This window comes from Cyprinodon variegatus, unplaced genomic scaffold (assembly GCF_000732505.1).
Source record: "Cyprinodon variegatus isolate N-32 unplaced genomic scaffold, C_variegatus-1.0 Scaffold80, whole genome shotgun sequence".
NCBI lineage: Eukaryota > Metazoa > Chordata > Actinopteri > Cyprinodontiformes > Cyprinodontidae > Cyprinodon > Cyprinodon variegatus.
The window spans coordinates 469,309-488,243 of record NW_015150533.1 but is presented as its reverse complement, the minus strand read 5'-3'; the positions used below and the strand labels follow the sequence as shown (position 1 = coordinate 488,243).

General features: G+C 38.5%; 2 protein-coding genes across 4 annotated transcripts in view; both read right to left on the bottom strand.

Annotated features, from left to right (window-relative positions):
• Nucleotides 1-10,545, bottom strand: part of kif14 (kinesin family member 14) — a 24,379-nt gene extending 13,834 nt beyond the window's left edge. Inside the window, exons 1-16 of the mRNA XM_015373098.1 lie at nt 9,401-10,545; nt 6,516-6,770; nt 6,345-6,426; nt 6,103-6,201; nt 5,827-5,879; nt 5,706-5,736; nt 5,461-5,568; nt 5,268-5,384; nt 3,785-3,903; nt 2,949-3,121; nt 2,239-2,386; nt 1,691-1,754; nt 1,394-1,578; nt 1,201-1,303; nt 914-1,071; nt 672-819 (exon numbers count right to left, since the gene is read on the bottom strand). Of these exons, the coding sequence (XP_015228584.1) occupies nt 672-819; nt 914-1,071; nt 1,201-1,303; nt 1,394-1,578; nt 1,691-1,754; nt 2,239-2,386; nt 2,949-3,121; nt 3,785-3,903; nt 5,268-5,384; nt 5,461-5,568; nt 5,706-5,736; nt 5,827-5,879; nt 6,103-6,201; nt 6,345-6,426; nt 6,516-6,770; nt 9,401-10,344 (2,787 nt within the window). The 5' untranslated portion in view covers nt 10,345-10,545. The remainder of the gene's footprint in view (nt 1-671; nt 820-913; nt 1,072-1,200; nt 1,304-1,393; nt 1,579-1,690; nt 1,755-2,238; nt 2,387-2,948; nt 3,122-3,784; nt 3,904-5,267; nt 5,385-5,460; nt 5,569-5,705; nt 5,737-5,826; nt 5,880-6,102; nt 6,202-6,344; nt 6,427-6,515; nt 6,771-9,400) is intronic.
• Nucleotides 10,546-11,490: 945 nt separating this feature from the next.
• ddx59 (DEAD-box helicase 59) lies at nt 11,491-18,664 on the bottom strand. Of its 3 annotated transcripts, none has more exons than XM_015373077.1 (8): nt 18,584-18,664; nt 17,522-18,351; nt 16,502-16,684; nt 16,310-16,399; nt 14,295-14,546; nt 12,549-12,701; nt 12,192-12,320; nt 11,758-12,018 (listed from the first exon to the last, which is right to left on the bottom strand). In XM_015373077.1, the coding sequence occupies exons 2-8, from the start codon at nt 18,329-18,331 to the stop codon at nt 11,758-11,760; spliced, it is 1,878 nt and encodes a 625-aa protein (XP_015228563.1). In that variant the 5' UTR covers nt 18,332-18,351; nt 18,584-18,664. The 3 variants fall into 3 exon arrangements, with proteins under 3 accessions (XP_015228565.1, XP_015228563.1, XP_015228564.1); XM_015373078.1 differs by having other exon boundaries at nt 18,579-18,651; XM_015373079.1 differs by lacking the exon at nt 18,584-18,664 and having other exon boundaries at nt 11,491-12,018; nt 17,522-18,331.
• Nucleotides 18,665-18,935: the final 271 nt, after the last annotated feature.

Here is an 18,935-nt window from a genome sequence, read left to right as displayed (position 1 = left end):
TATATATATATATATATATATATATATACACATACATACATAACTATATATACATAAGAAGAGAGATTTAGAACATTGTGGCTGCAAATACCTCCCTAGAAGCTTTGCATTAAATGTAGCACAAAACCTTATATTGCAAAAAAAAAAAAAATGAATTATATGATTAATTAATTAATTCAAATCAATTTGCTATGTTTTTTTATGCTTAAAAAATTTTTATCAAAAACTGTGTGTATTTTTTTTTGCAGATGCCACTCGAAAAATTGGATTATTGAAACATTTTTTTTAGTTCAGCAACCCAATTCTTTAAGTGAAACACATCGTTTAATTAAATACATAAACTATGATCCTTTCAAGTCTTTATCTATGTTAGTTATGATGAAAAAAAAACTCCACGTAAGATAATATGGCCTGTACAAATGTTTAAACATTGATATATATTTTGAAAGATATTTTTAACCTCACTAAGTAGTCCTTGTATGTTGGATTTACAAGAAAAATATGGACTAACAATTAAAAAAACCCTCAAAAACTTGGACAAGTTCAGTTAAATTTATCCACACTGATCATAAGATTTTAATGTTTATATGTTTATGTATCTCAAAAAACCCTCCATGTGATTTTTTTTATTTTTATATTTTGTATCAGGCTATGAAAGGTTTTAAACCTACCAGCTCTCTCTCCAAAGTTTGGATCCTATTTTCATAAAGGGCCCTCTGGTCAGAGAGCTCTTTTTGAGCCACCTCTTTGGCCATCTGAATTCCTTGCATCATCTCCTCTTTTGCCTTTAAATGAGCTTCTTCGATTTCTGCCTCCAGCCTGAGGAAAAAATAACACAAAAAAATAACGTATAACCTAAAGGAATTCTGATATTACCTGGTAGATTAAATTAAAAAGCTTCTTAAAAACCTACTCTGCTCTTTGAGAAGCAAGTAGCTCATTCTTTGCAAATTCAAAGTCTTTTTGTCCATCACCAGCTCCTGTCCAGCATGAAACCCGCTTCCCAGACTGCACCTCTGCTGGATGATTGAAGCGAAAGTAGTGGTCCCCACCCAGGATAACTCTGTCACCCTGGATACCACATATAAAATAAAAAATAAAAGAAATTAACATGTGCATAAAAGTGTCTCATTGTTGGCAGGATGTTTGCTGTAGTTAATCTGCCATAATGGAAGCTAACAAATATTTTTCAGTACTTACATGATGTAGCACAGTAGATTCAGAGATGAGGTTCCCATTGACAAAGGTCTTAGCATTGTCCATAGGGATGATGCTGACAGTATTATGTATGTTGGATATGACACTTAAAGAAAAAGGTTAAAATATTAAAATGTAATTTAACGTTTATTTAACTGAACACTGTATTCCTAAACTACCAGGGTCGGATTCTCACCAGTGGCGATCAGCGATAAGGGTTCCAGTCAGCTGAATGTCATGAGTGGAGTCCGGTTTGAGCTTCCCTACAGTGGTCCGGCCCTCTTTGATCATATAGAGAAGCATCTCTGACAGCTGAGGGTCCTCGTTCAGGTTCACCAGGTTTGGAAGACGATTGTCCACTTTGAACGTCACGCCTACTTTCTGATTAAATAAAGAGAGAAATACTTGGAGTTTTTCCTCTGCTTACCCTTTTTAAACAGACAACTTTAAGTTTTTGTACTCATTTTGAAAAGAAGGGAAAATAAATACACACCTGTAACTCTTTGGTCTCCTCCCGTTTTCGTATTTCTGCTTGCTCAAGCTTCTCTCTCCAAGCTCTGCAAAACAGAGTTAAAAATCATACACATGTTCCCAAATTAATAAATTCAGAGTGAATCAAAATAAAGCTGCATTAATCAATCAAAATAAGGGAAACTGCTGTAAACTGATATGCAGGGGCAAAGATGTTAATATATCATGTAATATTTCTCGTAAAATGAAAAAAACAAAACAAACCAAACCTAAATTCTGATTTTAAATAAAAAATAAAAAAAACAAACGTAGAAATTATTTTAGCTCTGATTTTTAGCTCTGAATTTTTCCAATAAAAGCGTCTTTTTCAGTCACTTGATAATAATAATATCCAGTTGTGTGTTAAATACTGTGAAACTTCTAATGACACTTCCACGGCGCTGACAACCAGGTTTTTCTATGTTGTTATTGTTTGCATTCTTCTAACCCAGACACCTGAACTTATCCTATCAGGATTCCAAAAAGCAGAGAAGCTATAAGAAATGTTAGGATGATTGCAGTGATGCTAACCGATTGGCTTCAAACATTTCCCTCTCTTGCTGACAGAGTTTATTCTTTAGGGTGTTGATCTCCTGCTGGAACATCCTGACTCTCTGTGGTTCAACCCCCTGGGAGCTCATCTGGGCCGCACGCAGCTTCTCCACCTCTGCCTTCAGCTCTACAAAGGTAAGAGTAGATGGTTTGTAATGAGAAAACAGCAAAAAAAGAGTTACATGGAAATGTTGTACGGATTTGATTAATTTTACTTTAGAAATATTCAGATATTATCATTGACCTAAACCCCAATCTGATGATTTACATGAGGCTTTGCTCAGTTAAACGAGTCTCCCACAGAGCGATGAGGTGAGCTAAATCTGTAGCAAGAGCTCCCCTTAGTGCTAAGAAGATCTAACAGCAGCACAAACGTTGCATGAAAAATAATACTTGCATGGCAGTTAGCCGCTACGTGCCACTGACAGTGCATAAATAAGGGCAGGAGGCAAGGTTAGGGCCACACTTTAATTCAGCTCGAGAGCAAAGGAGGGAGTGAGAGATAAATGTGAGGGCAGGGTGCAACGCTGGGAGGAGAGAGGATGAAGATCAAACTTTCCAGAGATAAAAAAAGGCAGCGGAAGAACGAAAGTTCTGACGTCTGAAGAAGTAATAAAGGAAACTTCTACTCGATAAGTTCAAAGAAAGAAGGTGCACTAATTTGATTGTATAAATCGTGGATGTCTGACCTCGGATCAGCTTGGCGCTGGTGTCTTCGTTGACTTTGGCCACATTGATGATTGTGCGGGCCTGCTGGGCATAGCGCAGCGTGCTCAGGCTCTCCTCCACATTGGTGGCAGCCGGGCTAACGGTGGCAATCATGGTCGTCTTGGAGTTACCCCCAAGGCTCTCCTTTAACAGCCTGTGAGACAAAGAAGAGAAAAAATAAAACCCACATTTCTTAAGAAAGTTTTGGCCTAATTTCTAAGTCACTGAGTTCCCTTTACAATTATTGGTATCCATGTTAAAATCGTGTTAAAAAATATACTTTTTCTTTTAATTCAATTATCATTATCTCCCAATATACATTTAGAAAAAAAATAAAATCTTTCATTTGAGTACATTTATTCAGCGGGAGAAAATAATAAAATCCTGAGAAACAATATGTTGAACAGAAATCCAATTAGTAGTTTAATTAATGCATATAAAAAAGTATGACTCCCTGATAGACAGGAGAACATGCCATTTCAGTAAATCTGCTCAGAATCGTTTATATCTGTTCATGAGTCATGAAATGGCTGCAAAGCAGTTATGAACCTCAATCTATATAGTCTGAGCAAAAAATTCTACATTTTCTAAAACAACTAGAAGAGTGAAAACAGTGATAAGAGGGCGTAGAGTTTAGCATCATACTATGGGGCTCACAGTATCCCTAACAACCACTTATTTTAAGGGTTTAGCCAAATCTTCATCATGAGGACCGACACATTTAAAGGGTAGCATATATAGTATAAACCTGGCTTATTGGTTCAGTTCATGGTTCTCTTTCTGAGGGAGGAAAGCTCAATGTTTTCAGCATACTTACCACGTAAGAACAGATTCTCTGTACGGGATAAAGACCTTCTTCCTGGTGAGCACCTGCTCTGATAGAGCAGAGATGACCTTTCCAAGAGTTAGCAGGGATTTATTGATGCTGGCTCCCTCCTGAAAAGGTAAAAGAAAATAAACTTTACTTTTTAAACGTATACTTTATATTACAATTGAAGCCATTTTAGTTTATAAAATATAATCAATTAAGTGAAAAGATTAGTGTGACGTTGCACCTGGCCCCTTTCTGCCTTAATATTACTCCTTTGTTTCTTGTTTTTCCCCCATTTTCCCTCTGATAAGCTGGTTAGGACATGCTGCACTGATTTTTTTTTTTTTTTTTAGATCCGTTTTACATTTGGTATGAGCTTTACAGGTTTTCCCTTTCTGGGGTCCAAATTGTTATTTTTTATAATGATCTGTCCCAGGACACATGTCATCCTCCCAGCCTTTCCATGAGATTTAAACTCCTGCTGTCCCTTTAATGATGTTGCAGGAATCTCATACCACATTAGCAAATGCTCGTTAGCTGCTCTGATGTCTTTATAAACTTTTAAGGACTTCTTTAGGGATACTGCTTTCTGCTCTGAATAAACTAATAAAATGTAGATTGGTTTAAAGCAGCCAAACCTAATCAAGGCAGATTGTTGTCTGAATCCTCTCCTTTTTACAGCTTGCTTACATTTTTTTTAATCACTCACCAAACTCATAAGCTGCTACAATCTTCTGACTGAAGGCTTTAAACAGCTAACTTATTTATGGTTTCACTCTTGGTTGAGCCGACAGTAAAACCAAAGTAAAAGTCTGAGGTTTAATCAGCTTCTTCAAAATACTTGGTAATATTTTTATTCAAACAAACCTGATGCAAAAATCTCATTGTGATTTTGACCACGTCTAATGCGGAGACATGCACAAGTGTTCATTGAGAGTTTATTTTCCTTTTCTTTTTTTTTCTTTTTTTTTACAGAAAATATTGAAAAAAACATTTTAGCGATTATTTTGAATATCAAACTTTTACGGATTAATAACCACCTTAAGCTAAAATTTCTGTTTTAGTACACTTTTCTCTGCGTTTTATGTTATTTCAGCAAGTGGCATATGGTGGAGTCTGTATATTCCCCACAGCCATAATTAGATTTCTAAATTAGTTGACCGTTATTTCAATTAACAATTAAGTGATTCATTCCTAATTTAAAAAAAAAATCTATATCATGTGAATTGTTCAGGGTTAATAAATCTATTTGAAATAAAAATATTAGAAAAACCAAACGGAAGCAATTAGATGCCCTATTTTTTCATGTGACTAAAGGTCAAGCAATCTGAGAGGTGTTTTATTTCATCAGTGTAGACTGATATCATGCTATTTTTCATTTCAAAATTAAATAAAGAGATAGTGAAAACAAAATCAGTTCCCAAACTGTCTTTCTTTAAGTAGAAAGACTACAGGAAGCAGAGGTGGACATCCCTGCTCTATTGCATACCCTGAGTCTGTCCCCGCTTGTCTGGGCTGTGCTGCAGCGCTCGCTGCCTGCGAGGTCCACCAAGTTGATCCTGCTGGAGATGCTGTGGTCATGTTCCTCTCCCTCCACAAACTCAGTCTGAAAACACATAAATGTCTCTCTGGATGATCTATTAAAACCCTCCCCAGGTTATTGTGTGACAGTGGGTGCATACCTTAGTCTGGGTCATAACCAGGGTGAAGACAGAGTGAGATCTGGAGCTTTTGTCATTCATTCCTGTAGCTGCTGTGGCCCTTTGTTTGTTACCAAGCTCCAACCAGCCCTGTAAGATAAGGTACTGCTAATTATGACACATTTCTAAAATTTAGAACCATGTATTTTGGTGATAATTTCAGCTTATTTCCTCTTTAACATTACATGTAAGAGAAGAAAAACACAATAACAGTAGTTCTAGCTTACCTGAATGTCTCTGTAAGAGCTCACCACGTTCCTGAAAAAGTAAAGAAATAAGAGGTTCAGATTTACCCTTTTAGCTTTCATTTGAATCAGATGAACCTACAAAGAAATTTTTTTTTCTTACGCAGAGAGCTCAGCGACATAAGGACCGTGGACTGGATGCTCTCTCACCCTTAGCTGAAAAATAAGTCCCCAGTGTTAGATCTTCATAATCCAGCTTCTAATCACTTTAATAACAAAAAGGCGTTTCCTACTAGCATTTTTTGGAAACCAAACTTTCGAAAATGGGTATTATTTTTTCTGCTCTACACAAAACTTAACACAAAAACGGCTAATTTAAAAGGAAAAAATCTTCCTACAGCCCACTAAAATAACCAGCTATCTGCTAGGAAGTACTTACCGGCATCTTCCTTTGGTTTGGCTCCTCCCTAGTCACCAGCAGGTCATGAATCCTTTCATTATACACTTCAAAGTAGCTCATCTCGACATGGCATTTCACCTGAAAAAGGCAAAAAATAGGTTTTCATACCTGATAGGAATAAAAACTATTTTTCTAATAACAAAATTTGCTTTGGGAGTAAAAACAAAAGGTAATTAGCCATTAAAATTTTTAACTAGCCATCCAGTTGAGTGTGAAGCTACCTCTTCCATGGAGGCCAGTTTCATAAAAAGCTCCTCACAGAACCGTGGGATGACCCCAGCCTCCTCCTCGAAGCCCATCATCCTGCAGGAAGCAGCCAAATTCAAAGCAATCAAGGTGAAAAGGTGACAGGTTTGATGGAGGAAAACTGATGCAGTGAAAGGAACACTCACGTGTATGATTTACCAGAACCCGTCTGGCCATATGCAAACAAACAGGTGTTAAATCCTTCAAAAGCCCTCTGTAACAAAGGCCTGCCCAGGGTCTCGTACACAGTCTTTTGACCTGCAAAGGTCGGATCACTGGCCTCCACCGAGCAGAAGGAGAAGTCATAAATGAAGGAGTAGCTCTGCTTGGAGTCTGGATGCTGGACGTTTGTCTCCTGGCCGTTCATGAAGATGACCTGCGAGGCCTTTTCTGCCTTCTCTCTATAATAAAGCAGAAGATACAAAACACACTTGGCTTGAATTTCTCCCCCAATAAAGTTCAAATTAAGAACAGACGAGCTATTTGGGAACTTTAGACCAGCTACATACACATAAGTACAGTGCTGTGCAAAGAGAACCTAACTATTTTTTGATAGATTTTTGTCCAATTAGAAGGTCAACATCTTTGCATTTTGTTGGGATTTGTGTTCTGATAAAGTTAAACCAAATCAATCGAAATGTAACCCTCTTTCCAAATGAAAATCTTTAAAATGTGGTGCAGCAATGTAATCCACTTGGTTTCAGGTCTATTTCAGCCTTCAGCTTTTCTTTCTCTGTATTTAGCCCCATCTCTCTCTTTAAAAAAAAAAAAAAAACTCTGAAGTTTTCCTCCACCTGTAGAGATACCAAACATTTTGGTCTCCTGTGACCAGAGCGCCAATTCTTACATATGTCCCTTACAAGGTGTGACAAACCCCATATATAGCGGTCCTTATCTAGAAATGCTAGACATTTAAATCCCAGTCTGCAGAGCTGCTTTAGCTGCTTTTTTCCTTCTTTTTTTTCCTGCATTGAGTCAGTGAATAAAGGCAGTCAACCATAGTAGTATAGAGTATAAACAGTGCGATGCTCCGGGAGATTTTCAAAGCTTGAGGTATTGTTTTTTTCTCCCATAACCCATTTGCGGTGCCCTTTGCTCTCCGTTGTGCTTTTATTATTTAATCAAGTGACTTTCAAAGGCAGTTGTTTGGACTACATTTTCAATAAAAAGGAATCACAATCACAGGACTTATGCCAAATAACAATGCACACAACACTTCTGAATTTATGGTTTGTAAAAAATAAAAAAAATAGCAAAAAAATAAATTGTATAATCACCTTTTCTTTGATTGGCTTATTAAATAAGTGTCTGTAATGTGAAATGTGATGAAAAATAAATGTCACTGAATGCATAAACTTTGTTTGAGGCTCTGTAGACTCTTTAAAACAGAGTGGTCCAAACATTTTGGATCAACTTTTCTGCTATCAACACCTTTGTTTATAGATGTAGGAGATCAGCCTGTTTTTTCAGTGTAGTCCTGTTTTTCTGACTGTGACTGGCTGGATGTGCTCTCTGCATCCTCCGACATGGGAGCTGACTCGGAGCTCGTCTGCCTGGCTGTGTGTTTCCTGGACGGAGCCGCCTTTTAAAGCTGCTTTTTGTATCTCTGCTTCTGGCTCCTTGAACCCCAGTCAGCCTCGGCAGATGGCCGCTCACACTGAGCCTGGTTCTGCTGGAGGTTTCTTCCTGTTAAAAGGGAGTTTTTCCTCTCCACTGTCGCTACAAGCATGTTTAGTGCAACGGATTGCATTCGAGGCAATGAGTCGATGCAATCAACTGGTTTTCCTTAGATAGAAAACTTTAAATCTGGGGAACTGTGCCTTAAGATGGCATGTGTTGTGAATTGGCTCTATATAAATAAACTGAATTGAATTGAATTTTGCACCAAGTACCACAATAAGCAAGATGAAAGTTCTCAGGGGCCATTCCAATTTTCTCCCTGTTTTCTCCCTCTCCAAAAAATAAAAAAATCACAAAATAATGAATTTGTGAATTCCTCTTTTCCCTATTCAGCAAACTATACAATATTTTATTGAAAACGAATTAAAAGTAATAGCAGGTGCAGATAACGATCAGCCTTCTAACTTTTTAGGATTGAATTTAGATTTTTGTTCCGAATAAAACTTTATTCCAAACAGACAGAAAATAAATTCCTAATAATTTTCTTTAAAAACATTGACTGTACTTAGCCAAATTTAATAAACATGTTTATCCAGAATAGTCACTGGAAGTTTGCGGCCCTTTTCACTGATGATATGAAACAAAGAAGAAAGAATGCATGACAAGAGAAAGATTGTTCTGCATCCAACATCCTCCAAATAAGATTCTTGTCATAAGAATCTGTCAGAAATTGGGACATTTTTTCTACATTTTTTTTAACTGAAATCAGGGGCCAAAAATGGGCAGAGGCGTAGCCAGAAAATCCTAATAGGGGTCACCATTCAATAACCAATAAACATTGAGGGATGGCTGAAAGGCACCAGATCCTCAGGACCCTGATACTTTCCTGCAGCCTTTGCTACAAATAGACGCAAATATTTAAACATCTATGCTGTGTAATTAAAAAGTATATTGGACAAAATTCTTTCAGGTTTGAGTTCTGGGGCGAACATATTTCAATTGTCATTACCTACTTTTATCAAGAATCATTCTGCAATAAAAAATTATATTTAAATCTACTTATATCCACATTTAATACATTTTTTATGTTATTATTAAAGTAGTTATTTATCTATGATTTCACTGAAGACTCCTAGATGACTTGCAGAGACACATAATTTTATCTTTACGCCAAATAAGTCAAAGTGTAGTTCTGAAAAGAGCATGAATTCTGTATCTATCATCTTTAATGTTTGTATATTGGTGTGCATAATTAACCACAGGGTTTCTTATGTCAAGTAGTTGTTAATATAAGAAACATTTAAATGTTTAATAAGGTTGAACATTCCCCTTCAGAGTATTACTGCTGCCACCTTCTGTATTAGAGGGAAAAAAATCTAGCTGCACCCCTGCAAACGGGCCCTCCACTAACCTGGCACTGAAAGGTCGGACCCGGACAGCTACGGTCACTGCACTGTTCTCCATCTTTAAGGTCTCCTGTTGCTCCTCAGTCTCCCCAGAATGGCTCAGGGATGGAGTGGACATCCTTGCAGGGTGCAGCTCCCCTTCCTGACCTGTGATGCTTGGCTTCCTCTCCTGAACAGAAGCATGGGCTCTGGGCCCCCCTGAGGAAGCTTTGCCGGCCCTGGGAGTTGGAACAGGTTTAATCTTTTCTGCTTGTTGAGCTGTGTTTTTAGGCCCGTCTTGTTTTGGTGCTCCTTTAGAAGCCAGTCTCTCAAAAACTTCTCTTTTAGCCGCAATTCTTTCAAACGGGGTCTTTTTGGTTGGCGTTTTAAACGTGGGAGCAGAATCATCCAGGTGCCTGAAGGGCCCCTTGGTGGTCAAACCTTCTGATCCCTTTATTTTAGACCTAGTTTCTCTTAAACTTGCAGACCGAATTAAACTCTGTCTGCCGTTTGGTTCACTGAGGACTTTCGGTGCAGGCTGTGGGCCAGCCGTGCCGCTGACCCCACGCTGCCCACGCATGCTTTTATCCACGGAGGGAGTCCTGGTCCTGCGCTGCAGAGTTAGTCTCTTCTCTGGAGCAGGAGGGCTCTTCTGGCTACTTTCAGTCAAAGATTTTCCAGCACTTTTCCTCCTTGACCTCCTCTGAAGGGTGAGTCTGCCTCGGTGAGGAGTCTGCTGCCCACTGCCGCCCTTTGACAGCGCAGAAATGACATAAGTCCTGTTTTCCTGTCGGCTTTTATCAGATAACCTGCTGTCCTCAGCGGCAGATTCAGCGCCTGGTATCCCATTTTTTCCCGAAGAGGTGTCTGATCCCTTTCCGTCTCTTCCGGGTGTCCTGGACGTTGATACGGACACTAAATGGTCGTAATAGGCTGTATGTTTCCTCGCCTGTACGCTAAATATAGACATCGTGATATTAATCCTCCAGATTAGTTAATTAACGGTAACTGTAAGCTTTCAAAACTTTCCTCTGCATTTAATACAGATTGGAAACGATTTAAAAACATCGAAGAAAACTTTTTAAACGCAAATAGAACCCAAACTGAACTAAATGGTTCCGCTAAAAACGGAGCTACTTTGTTTATTTACTCTTTTCCTGATCGCTTCCGCCTTCGCCCGCTTCAATTTCAAATCGCAGCAGTCCGCGACCGCTGATTGGCTGAATTATAGGAAATGATTGCGTCACGGTTTTGATGCGGGCGTGCAGCCATGTTATTCTAACGCTAGGTGGCAGCACCTGCAAGCTAAATCTAAACTTTTTTTTTTTTGTCATTTTGTCTATTTTAAACCAGTCTATTTCGTTAGTATGTTGTTTATAAATGGTGAATTAAGATAAAACCACCATTCATGTTAAGATTTAACAATCACATGCTTAGGGGGGATATCTAATAAGAAAAATATACTCAAGACAAATCTTGGTAGAAATTTTTAAAAAACTGCACGACTTTAAAACCATTAGTTTTGTGAAAAACTGTACTAAATTTAAGAAATGCTTAGAAAACACACCACTCTCTTTCAATTGGTAGCTGTAATAGCTATTTCTTCTTCAAAGTCAGGTAAATAGAGATTTTAGGTAGAATGATGCAGCAAAACAATAAGGGTTTTATCCATCTGTTATGGAAAAAAATATGTCAGAACAGATAGGTAAAGAAAAACACATTGTTTTTATCTTTTCATTCCAAAAATGTTGGAGGGTTTAAATCCTGTTGTTTTATTTAACTTTCCTTGGAAACACAAAATGCTTATTTGAAAAATTAACTCTTCTCCATTGTTTGTGGAAATGTCTTCAAATCCAGATGTTTTGGAAGGATGTTATTAGGTGTCTAACTAAATTGTTTAAGGTAAAAGTCCCATTAGAGGTTAAACTCTGTATTATGGGAATTATACCAAATAGAATGGGTATATGTTATGGGTATAAGTACATGTTACAATTTTAAGTTTGTTGTCTGTAAGTTTCTTGTGTCCAAAAAAACCCCCCAGAAAATTCAGTAAAATATATTGGAAAAATTTCCTTGGAAAAATCAGCCAAGACAGAAAAAACAAATCTCACATATTTTGATGTAAAATTACTGAAAACAAAGCTGCTGCTGTTGCAGGTACACCGGGGTCTTTAACAGTTGAGCTAGGCATCCCCTAAATCCTAAACTCACCTTTGGTTTAATAAATTCTGAATGAATATTCTGTATTTTCTTACAATGTTTACAAAACACAAATCAAATTATACAAAATCCATGTTTATTAAAGAAACACATAAAATAAAAAAGTAATATCTTTATCATAAACAGGGAGCTCCAGTGCAATAGAGAGGAAATCAGCAAATAGCTACTTCTTGCGACGATCATGTTTCTTTATGATGTCTAAAAGGTTGTTTGTAGTAACCAGAGTGTCGTCAGTTCTCATCTTAGTCTTCTGACTTTCCCTCTTCTGTTGTTCATAGAGGTATGGTGAGTTTAGGAGCTGAGGGGGTAGAATAGACCCAGTGGGTTTGACTCTGTTCACCACCTCCAGGAACAGCCGTTTGTTGTTGTTGTTCAGGAAAGTGATCGCAGTTCCCCTGTGGCCCAGTCTCCCTGCTCTGCCAACCTAATAAGGAAACCAGGAGAATGAACCAAGAGACACGTTTTGTTTTTTTATTTCGATCCAGAGTATTACACTATAAAGAACCAACATCATTTATTCATTTTTTTAAATTTTTTACAGTAGTTATAGTTATACTCTTTAGTCAGCTTGTGTAGTGTAAAAAACGACTGACTAACCTGGTGCACATATTCATCCATGGTGTTCGGCATGTCAAAGTTCACCACCAATCTCACGTTGACAAGGTCAAGTCCTCTGCCCAGCACACCTGTACTAATCACTACTTCAAAGTTTCCATCCAAAAGACCCTAAAGAATCAGAGCACATTTTATATAACAGAAGCTGTATGAACTTTATGAGTTTTTAGAAATATTAAAATTAATCATAATAATACCAAATGTTAAATAGTGGCACATTGGTTAGGTTTGGGTTTGTGGTTTAAAAAACTACAGTTAATGAGGAAAACCCACGTTTTTTCACCAATCATGGAGGCTCTTCAAATCATTGTATCCATATACAGCTTGCCATACTCTCACCTTAAGGATGCGGTTGCGCTCCCTCTGGGTCTTGTCAGAATGGATGGCTACAGTTGTTAGGCCTGTGACCTTGGCAACCGCCTCACACAGAAGATCAGCACCCAGTTTGCAGTCTACAAAAACCACCACAGGAGGCTGGAACAGTTTATTATCCTAGAAGGTGAAAAGTGGATTCATTACAACCACAAAATGACAGCAACACTACTACCATACAATGTAAGATATGAAACTAATTTCAGTGTAAACTCTTGTTTTCATCATCTGTAAGCAGAAATCAAAATTAAGAGAAATGCTAACAAACCCCAGTCTGTGTAATTAATCTATACTGTATAATGTGTTTCGTAAAGTGAATTAGGTTGCTCAATTAAAGAACTTCATATTATTTTAAACACACTGTTCCATGCAGAACGCCTGCTCTGCATACAACAGTGTGTTTGGTTTTAATCATAATATAGACTGATAGTATAACCAGTTTAAAGGTCAAAGAACCAGATCAACCTTAAAAGATGATCTCCTAATCTACATTTAGGCTCTGGAGAATGTCATCCATCTGCCTACATTTCCTGAAATAAAACCTACTGTAAACTATACCTGTTGCCATTTGACAATGTAACACCCAAAAGTAAATTATAGAAGGCATAAACACCTAATCTGAAAGGTTTCCAAAAGTAGAATTATAGAATGTATCACAATCTAATGAATGTATTCAACATCAATTTCCCTTTTTTCCTGATAATTTTTTTTTATATCACTTAAATTTTATGCTGTTAGCTTCACCTGTTGAGAGTTTAAAAAATGCCATTGTGTTCTTAAAGGTATAGTGGAGGATTTTCGCCAATTTTTGAAAAGACCAGCCCTCTCCACTTTAAAAAAAAAACGCGTATGCACAAACCTGTACCTGCTCCCGAGAGGGAACAACTATTACACTCGCGCAGGAGCGTGCATGAGCCCATTTCTCCTCGTGCATGCTCTGTTTAAAAGCTGCTGCTAGCATCGCTCATACAAGCTTACTTTCCAAAAGACCGTTAGCAATATTTCCACCATGTCAGACTCACCACCGGTATTTGAAAACGGGGATGAGCACCTAGGACGGCCTTACGTAAACACACCAGCAGAATGTTTGATTTGACAATGAAGAGGACCACTTACTTTGATAATCCATCCGTAAAAAAAAACATCCTCCACTATACCTTTAACTTTTCAAATAAGTTCAGGTTGCCAACAGAATGTTTCTTATTCACTCATCTGCACTTTGAATAAAGACTAGCCTCCAACTTCATGCTGAAAAAGTTTGACTCTCTCTTAAAAGTTGAAGCTACTGTCAGGTAAACTATGGTGTAACACTGCTTTTTTAAGCCTCTCAAAGAGAACAGGCCTCCCTTTCTTTCCTTTCTTTGGATAGATGTTGGCCACTACTTGGATTCCTGGGCTGAGGCCATAGCTCCAAGGCTGTGGTAATTGCTGCATAAATATGCTCTGGAGAGAGACTGGTCATTGGTTGCCAACTTAAAAAAATAACCAAAAAAATTAAAAAAAAAACATTGCAGGACTGAGAGAAACACAGCTCCACTAAATATGGATGTAATTACCTAAACTAATGTTTCCCACTGCAGTACCTTTTGTTCTGCCCTCTAACAAGTTGGTTTGCTCTTTAGAGAACAAGATCAGACAGAAAACCTTACCCTAAAGCCAAAGCACTTCTTGACTTGCACTTTTTAAAATAAATCTAAAAACATCTGAACTTACATTAAGAATTTCAAACAGCTTCTTCTTCTTAGACGGCTCCTCCACCCAAAGTAGGATCTGCCTGATGTTAGCACACGGTTGGTTTTTCTCCCCTATAGCAATGCGTACGGGGTCATGGACTAAGCGAGCAGCCAACTCCTCTGTCCCTGCTGGAATCGTGGCTGAAGCCAGCAGAGTCTGGTGTTCCTCTGTGACATGCTCCAGAACCTCCAGGACCTGCTGCTGGAAGCCCATTTTCAGCATGGTGTCAACCTACAGGATAAACACAAAGAGTCCTGTGGTAAGAGTGTTTTCAAGAGATATTTATGAAAGACTACCGTATTTTCACGACCATAAGGCGCACCGTACTAAAAGGCGCAGTCTCAGTTATGTGTGCCATTACTGTATTTAACACACACCGGGTTATAGGGCGCGGGTTATATATATCGGTACATATCCTCTACTACCTTTAAATACCTCTACTGCGTATTTAAAAATAGAGCGGGAGCAAAACTGAGTATGATTGTGCTTTATTCATGTATTTATTACAAAGTATTAATCAAACCCATCGAAGTCATCATCCTCTGTTTCTGAATTAAACAGCTGTGCTAAATCAGACATGCCAATTTCCCCTTATTCACTGTCAGAGTCACTTTCCGTGCCGTGCGGCTCCTCGGAAATGATGCCGGCTTTTGCGAAAGCTCGAACAACAGTGCCAGCAGAAACGTTAGCCCAAGCATCTACAATCCATCCACGAACTGTGGCGTAACTTGCCCGGCGCTGCCTTCCACTTTTCGTGAAACTGTGGTCTCCGTCGTTCATCCATCACTCCCACGCCGCTCGCAGCCTTACTTTGAACGGCCGGTTTGCACCGATGTCGAGCGGTTGAAGTTCCTTTGTCAGACCTCCCGGAATTACAGCGAGCACAGCGTTCATTTGTTTCACCTTGTTTTTCACATCGGCTGTGAGATGGGCATGCATGGAGTCACAGATTAAAAGCGATGGTGATGCGTGGAAAAAACCACCAGGTCTCCTCACATACACCTCCCTCAGTCACGCTTTCATCATCTGCTCATCCATCCAGCCCTTTTCATTTGCCATAATAACGGCTCCAGCTGGAAAAGTCTCTTTAGGCAAAGTCTTTCTCTTAAAAATCACCATAGGCGGTAGTTTCTGTCCATTTGCGTGGCAACCAATCCACGCCCACACTTCCCCCTTTAACGTTCTCATGGCGGTCTCAAAGGTCCGTAGTAACAACACACATAGGGTACACCGCACTATAGGGCGCGCTGCACATTTTGAGGGGAAAAAAGACGTTTATATGCGCCTTATAGTCGCGAAAATACGGTAGGAGCAATAGTGTAAATATAGAGCCACATATAGTTGAATACTTTTCTTCTTTTTTTTTTTTTTTTTTTACCATTATGAAGTTTTCTTTAAAATTACAAAAAACTTGAGCACTGGATTTTTTTTCCCCAGGTGCTTTGTCATAAATGACCTTGGATTCATACCAGGGTTTAGGACCGATATGCTGTGTCACAACTGCGCTAAAATCTGGCCGATACGGTCATAAAAAAAAGGGAAATCAACCATTTGACTGACATGTGGGCTCACTCTCCCAGAGTTACTGTCAGTACGTTTCAGTGCAACGTATTGATGCTGAAAGATGTCAAAATGACAGTGAAATTAGGCCAAACGCTGCACTTTAATTAGCGTGACGTTTGCAGAAACTGTTTCTTCTACCACTTTATTTTTACATACACATTAAAAACCTGTTCATTTAGGGACTTTGAACCTTTCGAACTTTTTAGTAAATGATGTAACATGTTCTTCCACAGTGGATTTATTTAAGTGCAGTAATCATAAAACTTGCATCTTTTTCCTTTAACTGCCCAGTGATGCACTACTTTGTTTTTATCCATCATATAAAATCTTGCGAAGATACATTTAAATTTGTGGTTGTAAGATGACACAGCCTGAAATGGTACAAAAAGGTTTAATTGATCCTGCTAAACACTTTATTAAGGTTGCCATACCTCATCAACCACCAGAATCTTTACTTTGTCCAGTTGAACTGCTTTCTGCTTCAGGATTTCTATGAGTCTTCCAGGTGTAGCAATAACAATCTAATAGAGAGCCGGAGAAAACATAAGGATGAAAAAGATGCCATACTTAAAACTATTTAAATAAAAATGGCTGGAGTGAGAAAAACTAAACAGTGACTTTACTTTGATGCTGCTTTTGAGGCGGTGGAGCTGTGGAGGAAGAGGCATGCCTCCCACTAGCAGTGCAGTTCTCATGTTAGGGATTCCCATCACCAGCTCCTTGGCCTGTCTCTCTATCTGAATGGCCAGCTCTCTGGTAGGGGTCAGGATCAGAGCCAATGGGCTGCACACGCCCTGAACCGCTTTCTAAATGATACAAATAAAATATACAAAAATCAAAGTTTTTTTTTTTTTTTTAAAGAGGGCTATATAGTTTGTAGCATCTTTCACCAAACCAAAAAGCATGGAAAAAGTTTTGTGAAGTGTTGAAGGTTTCTACTATTCCCCCCCCTGCATAGTTTCACTTCCTATAGGTGTAGACCTATAAGGAAAGAAAATCCCTGTTCAATTCTTATAGCAGAAGTTTTCCAACCTTTTCTATAATTAAGAAATTCTGTCTTATAAATATATTAATCCAATTTTGTAGGAATAAAATGCGTTAAAATGGAGTATAGCTAGAAAAAGGTTTCCTTTATCAACAATGTTAGATACATCTCGTTCAAACTGTTTTATAGATTTTATCCCACCTTTAGAGACTTATTGATGATTAAAAACTTTTCTTTTTCTTTTACCCCCTTCACCATCCTCTTTACTGAGTGAGGTGGCAAATAATCTTGTGTCCTCATCCAGTGAGTTTTGTTACAGTTCCTTTTTTTTTCAATGTAGTTACTTAGACTGTAGATCTGGCAAATTAGAAGCCCTGATTTATGAAAAATAGCACATATTTCTCTTTTGAGAATAATCTACTTTATCAAGGACCAGGTTGTGGGGGCAGCAGTCTCTGCAGAGACTTCCCTCTCTACAGATACCTCCTCCAGCTCTGCAGTGTGCTTGACTTTTTTTAAGATGTTCTGCATATTTCTCTTAAATTTAGCTTTATGTGCCTTCTTTAAACCATTGATTAATAGGCGCTCAAAATGTGTGAATCTACACAGATTAAAAAAGTGTCCAAACAATCATCTAATGCTGGTTGGGATACTCTACCTCCAGAGCTTTTACTACCACAGGCAGCAGGAAAGCGATGGTCTTCCCTGATCCTGTGTCAGCGCTGGCGATCACATCCCTCCCAGAGAGACCAATGGGCACCATCTGCATCTGGACTGGAGTAGGAGCCTCATAACCAGCTTTTCTCAGGTTGCTACTCAGCAGTGATGGGAAGCCACAGTGTTCAAACTCAACAATAGGTCTTCTGACATCATTTCCTTCAGCCTTGATGCCAAGCTCCGATCTAATTCGCTCCACCTGATCATCTGTGAGGCCTGATATAAATGGATCCTCCCTATAGGAATAGCTTGCTTCATTTCCCACTGCGTTAAATGCTGAATGGTGAGATTTAGAGCTCCCTTTGTCTGCGTTTCCATCCTTCACATCAAAGGCATCGTCTCCAGCTCTTATTCCCATTTGTAGTAAATGACTGGCTTTGCATTCAAGACTGCAAACATCATTATCAGTAGCATCACATATGTACTCCCCATAGCGACCGCACATTACACAGACAGGTTCTCCTGGCTCAGGCCACCGTTGGCTCTTTTTGAAAGATTTGACTGGATCCTCTTCATCTTCATCTTCATTATCTGAGGAGGATGGAGCTCCAGAATCACATGTTGCGCTCTCTGTCAAATGTTCACCAGTGTCACTTTGAGTTCTTGTGTCTTCACATGCGTCCTCCTGAAAAGAAGATGCCTGAGGGTTCGTTTGGTCACAATCTTCTTGATCAGTCTTGCTTTTCTTATTGAAGCCATGGCCTGGTCCTTGGACAGGTCTCTTTACCTTCAATGCTCTGGGCATAAACATTTAAACGGTTGAAATGAAGCCTGTAGGAATTAAAGGAATTATTAAGACTTATAAAAATTGCAAAGAGGAAATAAAACAGAACAGAAGTGATAAAAACCCGAAATGCCTCTGCAACTTTAACTGCTCATTAGCAAACAAAAACTATGAAGCAGAAACGTTCGCATTTTGAGATATTACCTAACGACACATATTTATAAAGTTAGCTGACTGACATTATAGCTTTCAGAAACGATATAAAATAACATACCTTACTCGTAAAATATGACTGCATCAAAAACACCTTTACAGGTCGCGTCAAATCTTCCAACGCTCCAAAACAACATTGGACGCGCAGTGATGACGTACCTATACACTGGAATATGGGAAATGTAGTTCTTAATTTAAACACGATTGTTTTCTAAAGACAAATGGTACAAAACGAATAAACCCAAGTGATTAAAAGAGGAAATATTTTTGGTTATGTGGTCTACACTTGGACTATAATATTAATACAATAAAATCTGCCTTAACTACGGAAGAGGATTAGGGCCACGGAAGAAATTAAAAAAGTAAACTGATTTTTAAATTTTATTTCAGTATGAGAACAAAGTCAGAATTCTGACTT

What these genes read in the sequence shown, in the direction of transcription:
- ddx59 (XM_015373077.1), bottom strand. Translation starts at nt 18,331, where the DNA reads ATGTTTATGCCCAGAGCATTGAAGGTAAAGAGACCTGTCCAAGGACCA. An exon ending in GCCTCAAAAGCAGCATCAAA is followed by an intron (nt 16,400 to 16,501) that starts GTAAAGTCACTG and finishes GCTCTCTATTAG; the next exon opens with ATTGTTATTGCTACACCTGG. An exon ending in TGGATGAATATGTGCACCAG is followed by an intron (nt 12,019 to 12,191) that starts GTTAGTCAGTCG and finishes TTTCCTTATTAG; the next exon opens with GTTGGCAGAGCAGGGAGACT.